The sequence below is a fragment of the Cyprinodon variegatus genome, unplaced genomic scaffold (genome assembly GCF_000732505.1).
Source record: "Cyprinodon variegatus isolate N-32 unplaced genomic scaffold, C_variegatus-1.0 Scaffold1434, whole genome shotgun sequence".
Taxonomy (NCBI): Eukaryota; Metazoa; Chordata; class Actinopteri; order Cyprinodontiformes; family Cyprinodontidae; genus Cyprinodon; species Cyprinodon variegatus.
In genome coordinates, this window is record NW_015151887.1 from 38484 (window position 1) to 54171 (window position 15688).

General features: G+C 39.4%; 1 protein-coding gene across 1 annotated transcript; it reads right to left on the reverse strand.

Annotated features, from left to right (window-relative positions):
• Positions 1 to 355: 355 nt before the first annotated feature.
• LOC107103368 (tripartite motif-containing protein 54-like) lies at positions 356 to 13083 on the reverse strand. Its single transcript, XM_015403042.1, has 12 exons — positions 12970 to 13083; positions 12220 to 12432; positions 9594 to 9766; positions 9327 to 9507; positions 9066 to 9161; positions 6650 to 6727; positions 6224 to 6379; positions 6016 to 6038; positions 5749 to 5873; positions 4042 to 4469; positions 1260 to 1389; positions 356 to 923 (listed from the first exon to the last, which is right to left on the reverse strand). The coding sequence occupies exons 1-11, from the start codon at positions 13072 to 13074 to the stop codon at positions 1303 to 1305; spliced, it is 1665 nt and encodes a 554-aa protein (XP_015258528.1). The 5' UTR covers positions 13075 to 13083; the 3' UTR covers positions 356 to 923; positions 1260 to 1302.
• Between the last annotated feature and the right edge of the window lie 2605 nt (positions 13084 to 15688).

The following is a 15688-nucleotide window of genomic DNA, read 5'->3' on the forward strand; positions in this document are numbered from 1 at the left end:
TCATGCCACCAAAAACCCAGCAATAACACAACCAAACAACTCAATAAGGGAGATCTGATCACTGATGGCGGCACTGCAAGGCGATCCTGCAAAGATAAGAGGTATAATGGTGTATTAATGGTGTAACTTTAACTCGAGGTATGAGCAGAGAGAAATACAGCGTGTCTGACTCTGCCTACGATTTTAAACCACCATTCATTTTATTTAATTGTAACGCCTGTTGTTTTTACATTGTAATGCTTTTATTTTGAAAGCCGACCATCCAAACCAGAAGTAACATCCTCCAACTGGAAACTCAGGCATATTTCTGAAACTTTGTGTTTTTCTGTGGAAAAGTAACATAAAAAAAGCATGTTTTAATTGATTTTTATTGTTTCTGAGATTACAAACCTGAAATCTACAAAAATCATGCTTTACATGATCAAGTCTCCATCCAGAGTCCAGTTTATAACAGTAAGAAGCAAATCCAGTGTCTCATTTTGAGCTTCTTGGCAAACTTGTAAAATAGCCCAAAAATATCTTCAATCATAACTTAACCAAAGGAGGTAAAAGCTTCAGTTTGTACCAAAAGGGGATCAATCAGCAGTTTGCAGCCAATGAAATCCGCTCTCATCATCTGTTCAGTCAAGTTTCCTGTGATATTTGAGGTTTTGGCTTCTGTAGCATTTTATTTTTGTATAAAATTGACAGTAAAAAACCGGAATAATCATTTAAAATCATCCTCAGTGCAGTTGAACAACCAACATATTATTAAATATTAGTAAAGAAAAGCAGACTCCTTGTTTTCCTCCTGCTACTTGTTGTTGTTGTCCTCTGGGTCAGCCAAATGATGCAGAAGCTGGATCCTAAAGGAACTTAGCTCAGGACTGAGAGGCAGGCTGATGACCAACCCAAGAAAAGTGGGTTCTGTTGTCCTTTGTCCTCTGAAGGAGAATGCAGATAACTAAAGTTAATTCATTACATACACACAGAACATCTCATCCCTTTGTAATAATACATTTAAAATGCTGCTGAGCCAGAACTGATACAAGCAATTAAGACATTAACATTAATTAATAATATTTTAAATAATAGACTTAGTCTGACTTAGGATTTTAATATTTCAAACCTCAGGAATCTGTATCAACAGCTGTGGTTCTTTAAAAATAAAAGGTACCCGAAGCTGTAGTTACAAAATATAACCATAAGGTGTCAGTCAAAGGCAACAAAAAACAACTTTGGCTGAACAGCTATATGATATGTGTTGATTCATATCTGACCAGCATGGTGGTGCTGATCCATGGATCTTTCTCTCCTCTGGTTTCATAAGTGGATGATGCAGCCGATGTAAGACCAAACCCTCTGCAGGATGACCAGAAAGGTCAACAGGTAGAAGATGATTGTGACAACCTGGAGGAAAGATGTGCAAAGATGGAAAGGGCATCATTGGGAAGCGAAGGGAACAAAAAACATCCAGAAGTTTACATTTTTAACTGAAGCATGGCCGTTACACTCCAGGGTTTGAGGGAAACTGTCCTGCAACTTTGGAGAAGTAGCAATAATCTACTCTACAGATGAGGTAATTTATCATTTAATTCAGGCTATGGTGGAATAGGGATATGTGCAAACACCTGGGGACAGGAGATTTGACACCTTAATTTAGAACATAAAAATGATTTTAAGGGGACTAAAACATGGCTTAAAGTCCATTCCCTATAGAGAAAACACATTCAGTTTTGTCTTCAAGCCTTTTGAATTTCTGTTTGTTAGATGTTTGAGACGTTACCTCCAGATTCAGGTTTAAGATCTGACCTAGATGTGCTGAGAGGGGATTTCCTGACGGCTGTGGGGGTATATTAGCTGTTCTGAAATGCTATCCTTTGGCAGGGTTTCCCATTGAGTGGAAACTTCAGGGGCAACTCTTTGCTAACAGCAGCAAGCTCAGTCAGTGGCGGTCCTAGATCAGAATGAGCAGAGAGTTCAGGGTGGGGCCAGTCTTATTTCATTGAGATACAGAACAATGGAATGAAACAAACAAGAAAAAAAAAGAAATAGGGCAATAGTTTACTGTTTAATACATTAAGTAAGCCACAACGCCAAAGAGCCACTCTAGAGTTGCAAGTTATCCCTGATGTAGCAGATGAAAACTGCGATCCTATCTCAATATGGCTGCATTTAAAAGTGCAACACCTTAACTTTTAAATCACTGTTGAAGAAAAACAAAAATTTAACAAATTGACTGCTAAAGGGATCAGTTGGTTAAGGTTCCTGTGCCAGTGCATATCAATGTCAGAAGCTGAGTTAGTATTATGTCCTCAGCAAGGGGGCCATAACTTAGCCTCGTGAGACCATCCTGATCTCGCAAGCTTTCAAGGTTTCACTCGCAGATCAGTCTCCAGACTCTCCGTTAAAGAAAATTTGGAGCAATTCACCAAACGAACGTCCAATCAGCGTTGGCTTTGAGGCGGGTTGAGGTGTGAAGCAACGAGAAGCGCGACAGTTCAGTCTAAAGAACATGGCGGCTTCAGCCGATGAAACTAGCGTTAGCGTGGCTATCGAGCAAGTTTTATCGGAATTTCTTCACTGAAAGAAGAGCAAAACACTGCTCTGGAGGCTTTTCTCAGAGGAAAAGATGTTTTTGCTCTTCTCCCGACTGGTTTCGGCAAGAGTTTGATCTATTAATTGGCTTGTGCCTGGCTTGTGGTTGTGTTTTTTGTCGTCGCTCTGTTAGTACGTCATATGCTAGGTTAATCTGATTGGTTTATTTGGCCCGTCTATCACCAACATAGGCCATTCAGCTAACCAGTATCTTCGCCCCGTCCCAAAATTACTTCAACAGAAGGTTTCCAGATGGATATGCGGAGCAAATCCATCTGGTGGAGTCAGGTTAGCCATAACTGGGGCAAAGGCCAGTTTTACAGGGGCACTGGCCTCTTCTGGCCCCTGTTTAGAACCGGCCATGAGCCCTGTCCCCTTTGTCCTTTTTCCTGAAATTTGACCTTTTTTAAGGGACAAGAATTAGGGGACAAGAAACATTGTGATTCCAAGAGAAATTTTCCCTACTGCTACAAAATTAAAAAAGTCAATAACCACAGAAAAAAAGGATTTTATAAGTAACAGTCTTTCTTATTCCTTTTCATAAAAGCCACAGTGAAAGGGACAAGGAGCCACAAGTTTCCCTGGAGCTGCAGGGTGTGGGCCCCTGGACTATACAGGGGACTAAATACCTTCAGTTACCTTTGACCTGCTGCAAGTCGACAGCTGTCCAACGCTGTGTTTCTCATGGTGGTAACTGGGCCGCTTTAAGTGGTATACTGAGGACCTTTAAGCATCACTCATTTAAACAAGAAGGAAACTAAGATTCTTTCTAAAAAATATGGTTTATATGGCTTACAGCCCAGGGTGGCCCAATCCAGGGGCAAAGGTAGCACATGACTTTTTTTCCCAGCAACGTTATCCGTCAATCGCATCCTGAAAACATGTCATATTTATTTAAATGTTCTGTGAAGGAGGAGTTGGGAGTTCCTGAGTGTTGTCCACAGCCTTGTAGGAAATTATTTCTACTCACAGCAGCTAGACGAGCTTGTTATGTCATTTCAAACATCTAACTTAGCACTTTAGGAACAGTTTTTTCACTATTTTTCAACAAACTGCGAGGTTATTTCATCATCTCTATCTCAAAATCTGAAATGCTTCAGCTGGTCAGATCTGACCTGAAATAAGTACATACTGCAAGAGTGTTTTCAACTAGAACTGCAACATTTATTTGTTACCCAAATAAATATTACAGTCTAACATTTCATAGAGAAAAAGATCATTAGCAAACAAAAATATTTTGACAATGCTGATCAAAAGCCAGAGGTGGGTCAGATTCTACATGTTTCCCAATAGTAAACTATACATAAGAAGGAGAAAGGATCATGGAGTTGGTAAAACAAACAGACAGACAGACAGGATCAAAGACTAGAGGCAGCGGTAAAGCCTTACCTTCCACCCGCTCCCATTTTATAAAATGAAAAGGTTTTGGCTCAGAAAACAGCTAAGAAAGCAGAGATAACCTACCTGCTGTGTGCTCATCCCTTCCTGGTCCTTCCTGATGCTTTCCTCTTTAACAGGATGTGGCGCCTCAGTCATGCTTTGATTCTCCACCCTCTCTACTTCCTTCTCCACATTAACCTGACCTGATCCCACATCACCTGGATCTGGCTCATAAGTGTCCTGCTCTGAATTTTCTCCAGCAGCATCTACAGAACTAGTTACCGCTGGTCCAGTCGCTAAAGGCACATAGTCAGCTTCCAGTTCACATGGTAATGATTCCACTGTTGGGGAAATGCTTTCTAGAACTGAATCCTCAGCTGTTTTTTCCACTGCTTCCAGGTCCTGGATTGAAGTTTCTGGATTTTGTACTGGTTCTATGTTTTGGGCTGTGTGTCCTTTGGGTTCCTCTGGCTCTGGATTGACTTCCTGCCCTTCAGAAATGTCCTCTACAACTATTGGGGGAAAAAAGCAAACTATAATCAGATTTTCTTTGCCTAAAGAAAACTTTATTAAATAGTGAAAAACATATGAATTGGTACCAAAGCCTCCAGATTAGGGGGGCGAATTTATCATACCAGTGTTGTGATATATTTGTAGTCAGGATAATGAATTTTATCTATGCTTATTAGGGTTGGGTATTTTCGCCAAAGTCATGAATCGATTCGATTTTGATTCGTACATTTCTAAATCGATTATTTTGGTTCAATCTGTTTTTACAATAATGAAAGTGGTTCAACTGTGTTTTAAAATTCTCATGTATTTTATTTTTTTTTTCCTGTCACATTAAACACAAAGTGCAAACTTGTAAATCAGACAGTTTAAAATTGAGATGTGAACAAAACTGTCTCATAAGTGCAAACTTGTTTGTAAAAAGTGAAGCATCACTCGAGCAAGCAGAAGTGACACAGCGGGAACACAGCAGACATGCATGAGCTGCATTATCTCCACTGCACAAACCATATTTGCAACATTGTAACAACTACAGGGTGTTTGCTGGTCAGCCCCCATTTGTTAATGTCTTCAGTCAACCTATTGGCTATATTTGCAGCTGTCTAACTTGAATTAATCGTGAGTGCATCTTTCCTGCTCATTTGAACGTGAACGTCATACGCATCACTATAAAACTAATCGATCTCATTCCCTAGATATCGATTTCGCAAAAATGTAAAGGAATCGAATCAAAATCGATTAAATCGATATTTTTTCCCAGCCATAGTGCTTTATATATATATATATATATATATATATATATATTTCTTCCTTGAAGATGATGGGTCCCCACTATCCTTCCAGTATTTTAATAATGCGTTGGACAGTTCTTAACCCAATTTTAGTAGTTTCTGCAATCTCTGTAGATGTTTTCTCTACTTGATGCATGCCAATGATTTGACCCTTCTCAAACAGACTAACATCTTTTCCACTACCACGGGATGTGTCTTTTTCGACATGGTTGTTTAGGAAATGAGAAGCAAGTCATTGCACCACTTGGAGTTAAATAACTTGTTGCCAGTTGAAAGATGATCGCCCATGCAGTAATTATCCAATAGGAGGCTCGTACCTATTTGCTTAGTTGAATCCAGGTGGCAACTTTTTTTTTAGCCATGCAGTGTATATATGAAGACATCTAAGTACCGGTACTACCCCCAAAGAATAGTCTGTTTCTTATCCCACTAAATCTAAAGATTTCTGTCAAAATTAACACCAGTTCAAGTTTTTTTTTGTTTTTCTTACCTTTATCAAAGTCTATGCTCCTCAGCGCTCCTTCTTGTTCACTAAAATTAAACCTGTAGCACCTCAGATTTTCATAACCTGGTTTAAGTGTCTCTGTTGGACTGGAGCTGGTGGCTACAATCACTCTGCAGAGGAAGGGAAGCAGGGAAGAGGATATAAGTAAAGAAAGCAATATTGTATCAACAGGGAAAGGAATACTGTATAATGTGGGTGGGTGGGGGGGTTGGACTTGCGGCTAAGCTGCTTCTTTTATCTGTAAATACTTACTTTGAGATCAGCTCTTTGGAATTCTAAGGATGGGGTGACAAAAATGACAACGAGAGAAAATGTTAATTTTAATCATTTATTATGGCTTAATATGATAAGTTCTCAGAAACGTATTCAACTGACTATAAAGAAAAGATAAACAGACAAAGAACTCTGATGTAAATATTGGCGTGGAGGATCTGGTTCTGCTTATGAAGGTGTGACTCACCTGGACAAACTCAGCTATATCCAGCTCCTCCATGCTGCTCTCTGCAATTGCCAACAGCTTCCTGTTGGCCTCCATCCTGTCACCGTAGCAACGCATCAACATCTGGTTGTGGTTTATTTTCTCATCTTCTTCAGAGCTAATTTGTTGTGTCATAACCTTTAGGAAAGTGAGAAAAGAAACAAGAACCAAAGAAGAATGAAAATTTATTTCATTTGGTTTGAGCACAGTTTCACACTAAAGTATTGTGTTTTTTCTTAGATAAAGTTTATTAGGTTCTCAAACACTTTTACACAGAGGTAAAAGGTCAAATAAGGAGTCCCTGTCTGACACAGACACGTGAAATTATAGGCGGAGCTTAAGCAGAATTAGAACAGCTGCTGTGTTACGTCAAAGTCAAGCTTATCAGATAAATAGACAAACTCTGACCTTGCGTCTGTCCTCCAGGATGGAAAACATGCTGCTAAACTTGTCACACACATTCTGTTTCTGCGTCTTGTAGTTCTCCTGCAGAGGATTAGGAGAATATCAAAACACAAATCTGGAAAAAAAAAAAAAAAAGATCCTTTCATATAATCCAGAAACTGTGAAAGTCTGTTTTTCTATGAAACCCATAACTAATAAAACATGAACCCTCCGGACGACAGTCAACTCTGCATAAAGGTATATTTTTGTCAAGAATTATCGCTGAGACTCAGCATGAGTTTTGGTTATAATTATCCAGTGTTTTGATCTCCAGCAGCTATTATCTTTCCATGTTTAGAATATTGTTACCCTGCATATTAAAGCTTCGGACCGATTAAACATTTGTTCCTAGATAATGAAGTGAGAATGAGATCTAAAGAGCTGTCTGAGGTCCTCGGGAGAAAAAATATAGCAGCTTATGGGTTTAATAAAAGCTCTAAATATGTTATAAAGTAATTTTATAGTATAAAATTGGAGGCCATTTGAAATAATTGCCTATGTGTTCAAGTGTGGCCATCCAAGGAGGTTCACCTTGGAAGCAGACTGCAGGATGCTAAAAGAAGTCTCCTAAAAACATGGAGCCTTCTGCAGGCTACTGCTGTCGCTGATAGAAACGTCAATATCTGTGAAAAATCAATTCAATTCAGTTTATTTATATAGCGCCAATTCGCAACACATGTCATCTCAAGGCACTTTACAATTCAACCAAATCATACAGTGAAATTGATTCATAGTTATCTATCTAAGGAAAACCAGATGATTGCATCGACTCATTGACTAGAAGGCAATCCCTCACACTAATCAGAAAGAGGCTAAAGCTTAACTTTGGAGGAAGGTTTGCAAAAAGGAACCTGTTGTTCTTTGAGAAAAACATGACGGTTTTACAAGAAAGAAGATCGACAAAGACCGGTTTAAGATTAAGTTTTACTTTAGAGTTCCAAGAAAAAAAGAAGCATAAGAAGGAAAGCAGCTGAGAGGGGAAAGTTTCATGTTTTGCTGCAGTAAAATCTGGTCAGCTAACCAGCAAAAAATGAACTATACAGATAGTGGTCGAGGAAAACAGGAGACCGTGTGTAGATTAGTTGAAGTGAAAGCAGACCCAGCGTAGATGTTAAGTAAACAAAGACTGAGATAAGAGTTAGGAAATAGTCTGTTGAGGAATCAAAGCACAGATTTGATCTCATAAAAATAATGCAGAATGACTTGAAATGGGTAGAACACGTTAGAAACAGCTGGATGTAATAAGTGGGACTAATTTTCTCAAACTGGTGTCACAATTGGATAACATCTTCAAGAAGCAGCTTTATGGGGTTTTATCAAGCTAATAAGATAAGACAGGTACAGTTGCCTGTTTTCAACTATTAAAAATGCTTTTTCTATTGATGTGATTTATCAATAAAATACGTTTACATTTTGGTTTTACTTAATATGAGATCATTTCCTTATCTCATATTGAAGAACTCACCAAGTTAAGAATAAAAATCTGCCCTTTTAGAAACACATCAAAGAATCTGTTGGGTAGGGCTCAGTGTGTTTTATCCAAGGGAGGATGAAGAAGTAGGGGCTTGAAGATGGCGTAACGATTGTTAGGTTTATTCTTTATAAATCATGCGTGTCGTTACTCTGTTATTAGAGAGAGTAGAAGGCCTTCCTTCACATGGTGGATGTCACTGTGTGTACAGAGGTCATCTAATCAGGACAGCCTTCGTGTCTTTAAAAATACACAGGATATGGGCACATCTTGGAGCCGGACTGATAAAGGAAAGCTATCTGGCAAGATGCATGAAGTTCAAGACATGGATGGTGTGTCAGTTTCTGATACGGACGGCTAAGCATCCACCTGATGCAACACATAGACTCATGGGGTATAAGAAGGAGGAGATGACCTTGTTCGGGGCTCAATCTTTCGCTCGCTGACGTTATTTAACCCACAGTTGTGCCAACTCCAAGCAAATTCTCTGTCCTGTAACGACCTGACACGGAATAAAATCTGTTACCTTTTACTCCTGTTTTATGGTCCTTTTTTAGATGGTTCTACCCAGTTTGAGTTAAGAGTAGTAAATAACTTGCTTCCAGGAAAAGAACCGGAAGAGAAGTTCCGAGGCACAACCGCCTTTAGGGGGACCTAACTTCCATATTTAACATGTCGTTGCATCTCTGATCCACCCGGGGAGGAACTCAGAGAGCGTAGTGTGTTAAAGGTCTGAAGCGGAGAGAAAAGAGCTCCAATTAATCCAACAGAGAGATTTGCAGAAACTGGATTTTCCTATGAATGAACAAGCTGCCTCCAGCGCCAGGTTCTGGAAAACCAGGGAGATGTAAGTTGAGGTTTGTGTTTGCGGGTTTACCTCCTGAAGAGTCTGATTTTAAACCATCATACCTCAACAACTCGACAAGTCTCTTCTATTTCAGTGATGAGAGCCTGGACTCTGCCCCTGAATTCCACCAGAGAGGTGATTCCTTCACTCAGCTCATCCTAAAATACAGCAGAAATAGTTTTTTAGCCATATGAACCTTGATTTTAGGAAACCCACTTCTTCTTTATTATTATAGCCATCAAGAAATCGGAATTACCACATGTAAAATGAGAGTAAATAGGCTATCATCAATCACACACATGCAACACAGTGCATCAGTTCACCTTCTTTTGCTGGTGGACGTCTGCCAGAGGAGCCACCTGACAGGACTGATGGGCCCCAAATACTTTGCAGAGAGAACATGTTGGAAACTGGCAGGTAAGACAGTAGATGTTTAACTTTTCACCCTCGTGGTCAGAGCAGGTTGCTTCAGCAGGAGGAAGAGGAGGAGGAGGAGGAAGAGGGCTAGAGAGGAAGAAACAATTCTGTTTTAGTGTTGATTCAGTCCTTCTGACCTTGGATTCTTGGTTATCATGGTTCAGTCTCTCCACCTCGGTATTTGGTTGAGCTCCTCTTTGTAGATATCGATGATGTTCTCTACTAGCAGGTTTCTCTGGAGGCCGTAGACGCCATGGCGATCCAGCACCACGTCGTGTCTGCAGGTTGGACATCGGAAACGCCCGCTGTTCACGAGCATAGTGGTTCGAGCGTGGAACAGAGAGGGCTTCACATGGGAAAGAATAATAGGGAAATGCTCTGTAGGGTTACGGTTTAGTAGATGGGTTTATAAAGTTAATCCGTTAATCAAGTCATAATCATTCCTTAATATAAAAAAACAACCTTATATCATAATTTTTTTACTGTTTTTAATCCATGTCTTTTTATAAACAAAAAGTTATATACATTTTATATGTATGAGTATAGGTATTTTATCATACACCAATTCAAAATATGACACAATTGTGAGGCTAAGGGAAAGGGGCATCTGGCTTTCAAACTTTTTTCCACAAAAAGAACTAGCCTTAAAACAACAAATGGGACATAAAAAGGGTGAAAAGACCGAAAGCTAAAGATGAGCTGAGGCCTTCCATTCTAAACATACAGCACTAAACAGTGACATTCATAAATCCTCTCCATCCAATATGACTAATCTTGAGTTTTATGTAATATATGGAGAATATAACCTTGACTTAACTTGACTTGTGACTTAGGTTATTCTGGATTATATCTATACTAATGCTGCTATGGGGTTAGAATGCCGGAGGACAAACAGTGCCTTGCAAAAGCCCCCCTTGAACTTTTCAACCTTTTGCCACATTTCAGGCTTCTAAGATAAAGATATAAAATTGCAGTTTAGTTCAACCCCTATCTTTATGACTTTATGTTGTCTCTGATTTCTCTCTCCATAATAGTTTCACCTGGTTTATTTGGCTGTGATCAGCTGGACCACTGCTATCAACACCTAACATAAGAGATGATAGAGTTGGGCTTGTGTTTATTTATTTATTTTTTTAAGTGTTTAGTCCTGTTTCTCTCCTAGACACAGCTATGGTGTCAGCTTTTTACTGTGACTAACTGTATGTGCTCACTTTCATCTCTTTGACTTGAAAACTGGCTCAGAGCTCATCTTCTACTGTTTGTTTTTTTTCAGACCGAGCTTGTGGAGCTTGTTAGATTTTCTAGTAACATAGAAGTATTTCTGGACAGCGATAGTTTCAAGGTGTTACTCTATTGTATGTCTCGTACCATGTCTTTTGGTTGTGCTGTTCTTTTTACATCTCGTTGCAGGTGATGAAGCAGACTGAAAATGTTTTGTCATGATCTCCTATTTATCATTCTATATCCTATTTCTTTCATCTTTTCTCTTTTTTTTCTCCTTTCTTTTTTCTCTTCAGCTGGTTTTCATCTTCTGTTCTACCTACATTGCAGTGTCCATATAATCTGTAAAACTCCCTGCATAATTATAATAAAGCAATTTATATGCATTAAACAAGCGCAATACTATGGCAATACCCCTACTGCTCCACTTGTGAAAGTAAAATCTGTTGGGCTCTTTTTGGCATCAAGACAATTATTCTTATTGCCACATTGCCAGACAGGACACTGTAAAAAAAAAGAAGAAGTATTTCTGGACGAGTGCTTCTATGTTTGTTATTGCATGTCTAATTCTCCCTCTCCTTGAACCCCAGTTGGCCTCAGATGGACGCTCACCCTGAGCCTGGTTCTGCAGGTTGGTTATCCTGTTAAAAGGGAGTTTTTTTCTCTCCACCTTCGCTGCATGCTTGCTCCGTCTACTGTGAAGGATTGCTGTAGCGTTAATGACGAAATGTAAGTGAATATCTACTATTGCCACAAGCTCATCCAGGAGTGTGTCTTGCAAGTCAATGACTCCATGCAATCATTTTTTTTTTTATTATTAAGATTTTTTTTACCAATCTGACTGTATGATCTGATTGAAATATCTCTGTAAAAAGCCTTGAGATGACATGTGTTGTGAATTGGCCCCAACCTGAAATTGGAGTACTCTGTGTAAAGCTGATAGATGCACTGCAAAAGCCTTACAGCTGTAACTGCATGAAAAGGCACTTTTGGTACTGAAAAGAAATGCATGCTAAACTTTAAAGACTAATGAATATGAAAAAAAAAAATCTTGTATCGTTTTCCTGTCAAGTGAACTAAAATATAGAGAACTGTCAACAAGCTTAACTTTCAGAAACTATGAGGAGCTCTTTGATGAGCTGTAAACTGCTACATTTTTACTATTTGATAGACAATATTGCGTTGTAACAAACATGGAAATCCCCTCACAGTGAGAAGCAGCTTTAACTCTCAGGTCAAACAGTGAATCTGGGGCCATATTTGATCCCTATAACTCCAAGCAATTCACACATGAAGAAAAACCCTCACGGTGAGAACAATAGCAGCCAATATGGGTGACGGCAGCTGATTTTAAAGTCGCCAACATGTGCATACCAGTTAAACATCATCACGTCCCAGTTTAGACCCTGATAATCCACATACACACACAGACCTGCACATGTGTGCGCCTTGTTTGCAGCATGTGTGCCATGCAGCTCTGTATATTGAAGTTCAATGCACGCAATTTTTGTTTTACCAAACCACCTACAGATAATGAGAATAACATTAAATGTGGGTTTTGCACATAATGAGGCACACCTGATAGAGCTCGTTCGCACACTTTCTGCACAGGTTGTGCTGGCATGGCAGGATGACCACGGGCTTGTTGAAGATCTTCATGCAGATGGGACACATCAGCTGTTTCTCCAGCGATGCCAGCGCTGCGTCTCGCTCTGCTCCCTGGCTGCTCTTGAGGCAGCTCAAGTCTGCTGATAGAGACATGGCTGCAGCACTGGACTTCACCTCCTCCTGCTGAAACCAGGGAACGCAAAGTCTATTGCTTATGAACAAAAGCATCTAAATTGTTCTCCAGAGATAAAGAGTCAACCAAATTCAGTTTTCCCCCTATTGGCGTTGTTGATTTGCAGAAATTTTCTTGCTAAAGTATTCTTTACACAAAAACCCTCTGAGAATTATGAATGTATTCAGAAAGATCCATTGGGAATTACTTTTTTTGAGCATTGTTTGCAACAACAATGGAAAAGAAGAGCTGCTTAGAATTTAACTGGACAAAAAGATGAAAATGGGACAAACAGCAGCTTATTTGGCTGTCTAGATTTTTATTTTGCACCTTTGCTAAAAGTGTTGAACTTTCCAGTCCACTGTTAGAGCTGAAAATAGCCCAGCGTCACCTTAAGGTGAAGCTTAAAGGAGATCTTTTTTCTTCAGGTTAGTGGGTCATTCTTAGTCATGTTGCCGCTTGGAATAGATGGACCAAAGTTCAACGAGGGCAAATCTCAAAGTAAAACCAACCGAGAGCCTGACAGCAGAAACTAGCTGGATCCTTACCTTGATCCGGTTCTTCCTTCTACCTCCTTCTACCTCCTCCGACACTTGCTGCTTGTTCACGGTCTGTGCAGGGTCCACAACAGCAGTGGGAGAAGGAGGATGCATGTTGGGGGGACAGGGTTTAGACTGGTGTGGGTTGGAGGCGTCAGATTTCAGCCCAGCGCTGCTGAAATGATCCTGACACAAACACACACCCACCATATGAGGAGTCGGCTGGTATGTGGACAGATTAAGACCCTGCCACGCTGTCCTTCTTCTGTTACTCTCTAACGTCCTGCTAAATGTCGTAAATGATAGAAATCTTCTGATTTCAAATGAAATAGCTTATTGGACCCTTGCAAAAAGAGTCACAGGGAGAGTGCAGAAAAACACTGTGCTTCAAATCAATGCAGACATGATAAACAGATTTTTTTTCTCCACCGACTGCGTATCTCATGCTGATGATCAGCTTTTGGAGCAGACTCGGACGGATGGTGACCCGTTCTTAGAGACGATCAGTTTTAATAGTTTGTTTCACCACTTTCTATTTAAGAGCTGACCTGAGGTCAGCTGCTCCATCAAGCTGGAAAATGCAGAGATTACCAAAATGTGTGCTGGATTATTAAAAGTTGCCTTTTAAGTTGTTTTGATCCCACTATTATTTCCTGACAGTATGGATGGATATAACCTTAGTTTATCCCGATTCTATAATAAACATGATTTTGATGATGTACCCATAAAACCAAAATCATTGTCACTTTAATTTTTCCCCACAATTAGTTTCAAAAGGGCAGTCCTATTTTTAAACTGTGATAAAGATAAAATGCAGTACTTAAAGGCACCAATACTTTTTTTTAACCTTTATTTTACCAGGAAGTCCCTTGAGATAAAATCTCTTTTTCAAGGGAGACCTGGCCAAGAGGCAGCAGTACAGTAAGACATATAAAAACATATCATAAACTAGACTCTACTTTAAAGATGTTCTTTATTTTTGGCTAAATTATATTCGTATTTGAATATATTCGTGAACCTTTGACCACTTAGTAAAAGAAAAGTATTCAATAACTTTTAAATTCCAACAAAATATTAAACTTTTAAGTTGTTCCCCATCACTATAGCTATGTCCTATTGGGCTGTTCTCCTAACATCCTGCAAAGCAAACTCTGCACTGGTGGCAAAGTGATTCTGCAGACCTTCTATTTAGGTTAACATCTCTGCTTGAGCTTTATCCAGAAAACAGCTCCTTCAATTGTATTATATTTTGCTGTAGTTCCCTGTGTGCAAAGAGGCGATTGCTCTTTGCTCATCTTTGTCTCCTCTAATATAGACTGATAAAACTGACTTGACTTGATATTGACTACACCATCATTAAAAAAACAACACAGTGAGAGATTAAGCTGTGAAGCATCAGAACTGTTTATTTTCCAACAGAACATTGGACACTTCAAGTATTTTCCCAACCCCACACACACATATCTCTTTGCCCGACAGGTAGAAACACAAGCCCATGCTAAAAACAGGAAAATCTGCACCTATCTACAGGTTGCACTGCGTGTATATATACAGCACATCGAAAACCCTAAACATCCCCTTCAAACATTAGCTAAATTTAAACATTACAGAGACGGGTCAAAAAAATAAAATAAAGCAAAAACATTACATAATGCTGCTGGATTGTTGTCATACTGCTAATATATTCAAACATCCCTTCCTGTTGTGCCTGTGCATTTTTTGAGGCGTCAGGATTCAAGCCGGTTTCACTCAAAAGGAGGAGATAAATCGAGCAAAATGTTTGGTTAAATGCATCAGAATGAGCATTAAAACCTGCAGATTCTTGGAAACGCAGAACTAAACATGGGATGATTTAGCAGCTCCTTATTGCACTCCCTTATGATATGCAGAAATACGTAATGAATATGTTATGGAGTGGGCCTGGTTCACTAAGTCTTTAGAAACAGCCAATTGACTCCCCTGTTTATATGGGAGAAAAACAAAAACAAAAAAAATAATTAAGAGATCGATTGTTGTAAATCGCTTCTCTACAAAAGCAACACAATTAAATAAGACTTTGGACATCAGTAATTTCCCTTCCTGAACAACAGAAACATGGAAACAAACAAGGAGAAAACAAACACAGATGCCGTCATTAAGACAAAAAAGACTTGCAGTCAAATCTACATTAACTTTACACAACATTTACAGTGTTTTCACAAAACAAATCAAAAACTACAAAAAAAAAAAAAAATCCAAAAGTAGGAGTTCATCTGTGTATAAATGAATACCTGTGATGGCAACGGGGCGCTGCTTACTGTTCTAAAACTATACAATAATAAAGAGACCGTCTCGGTCTTTGCTTTGAATACTGATGTCTGAACAAGCCTTCAGATGGAGAACGAGGAAATAATTTCAGCTTCAAAACAAAGAAATGGAGTAGGAGGAGCGAGAGGGAGAGAACGCGACACCGACCGCTGGAGCAGCCAAATTCTGCATACATGTGGCGTTAAACCCAGACATCACCAGAATGCCCTCATCCTGTGACGGCCATATTGGATTTAAACACGCTGACCAAATAAAGGTTATTTTCACTCCTAACTTTAGTGTTTAAACTCCTAAAGGGGCAAAAGGGGCACCAATACTGGTCTACCAGAACCACACGAATGAATGGGTAAAACTCAACAGCCTAAAGCAGCTGAATGGATTGATAGCGAGAGCCAGTAGGTGGAAATGACTGCTGGATAAA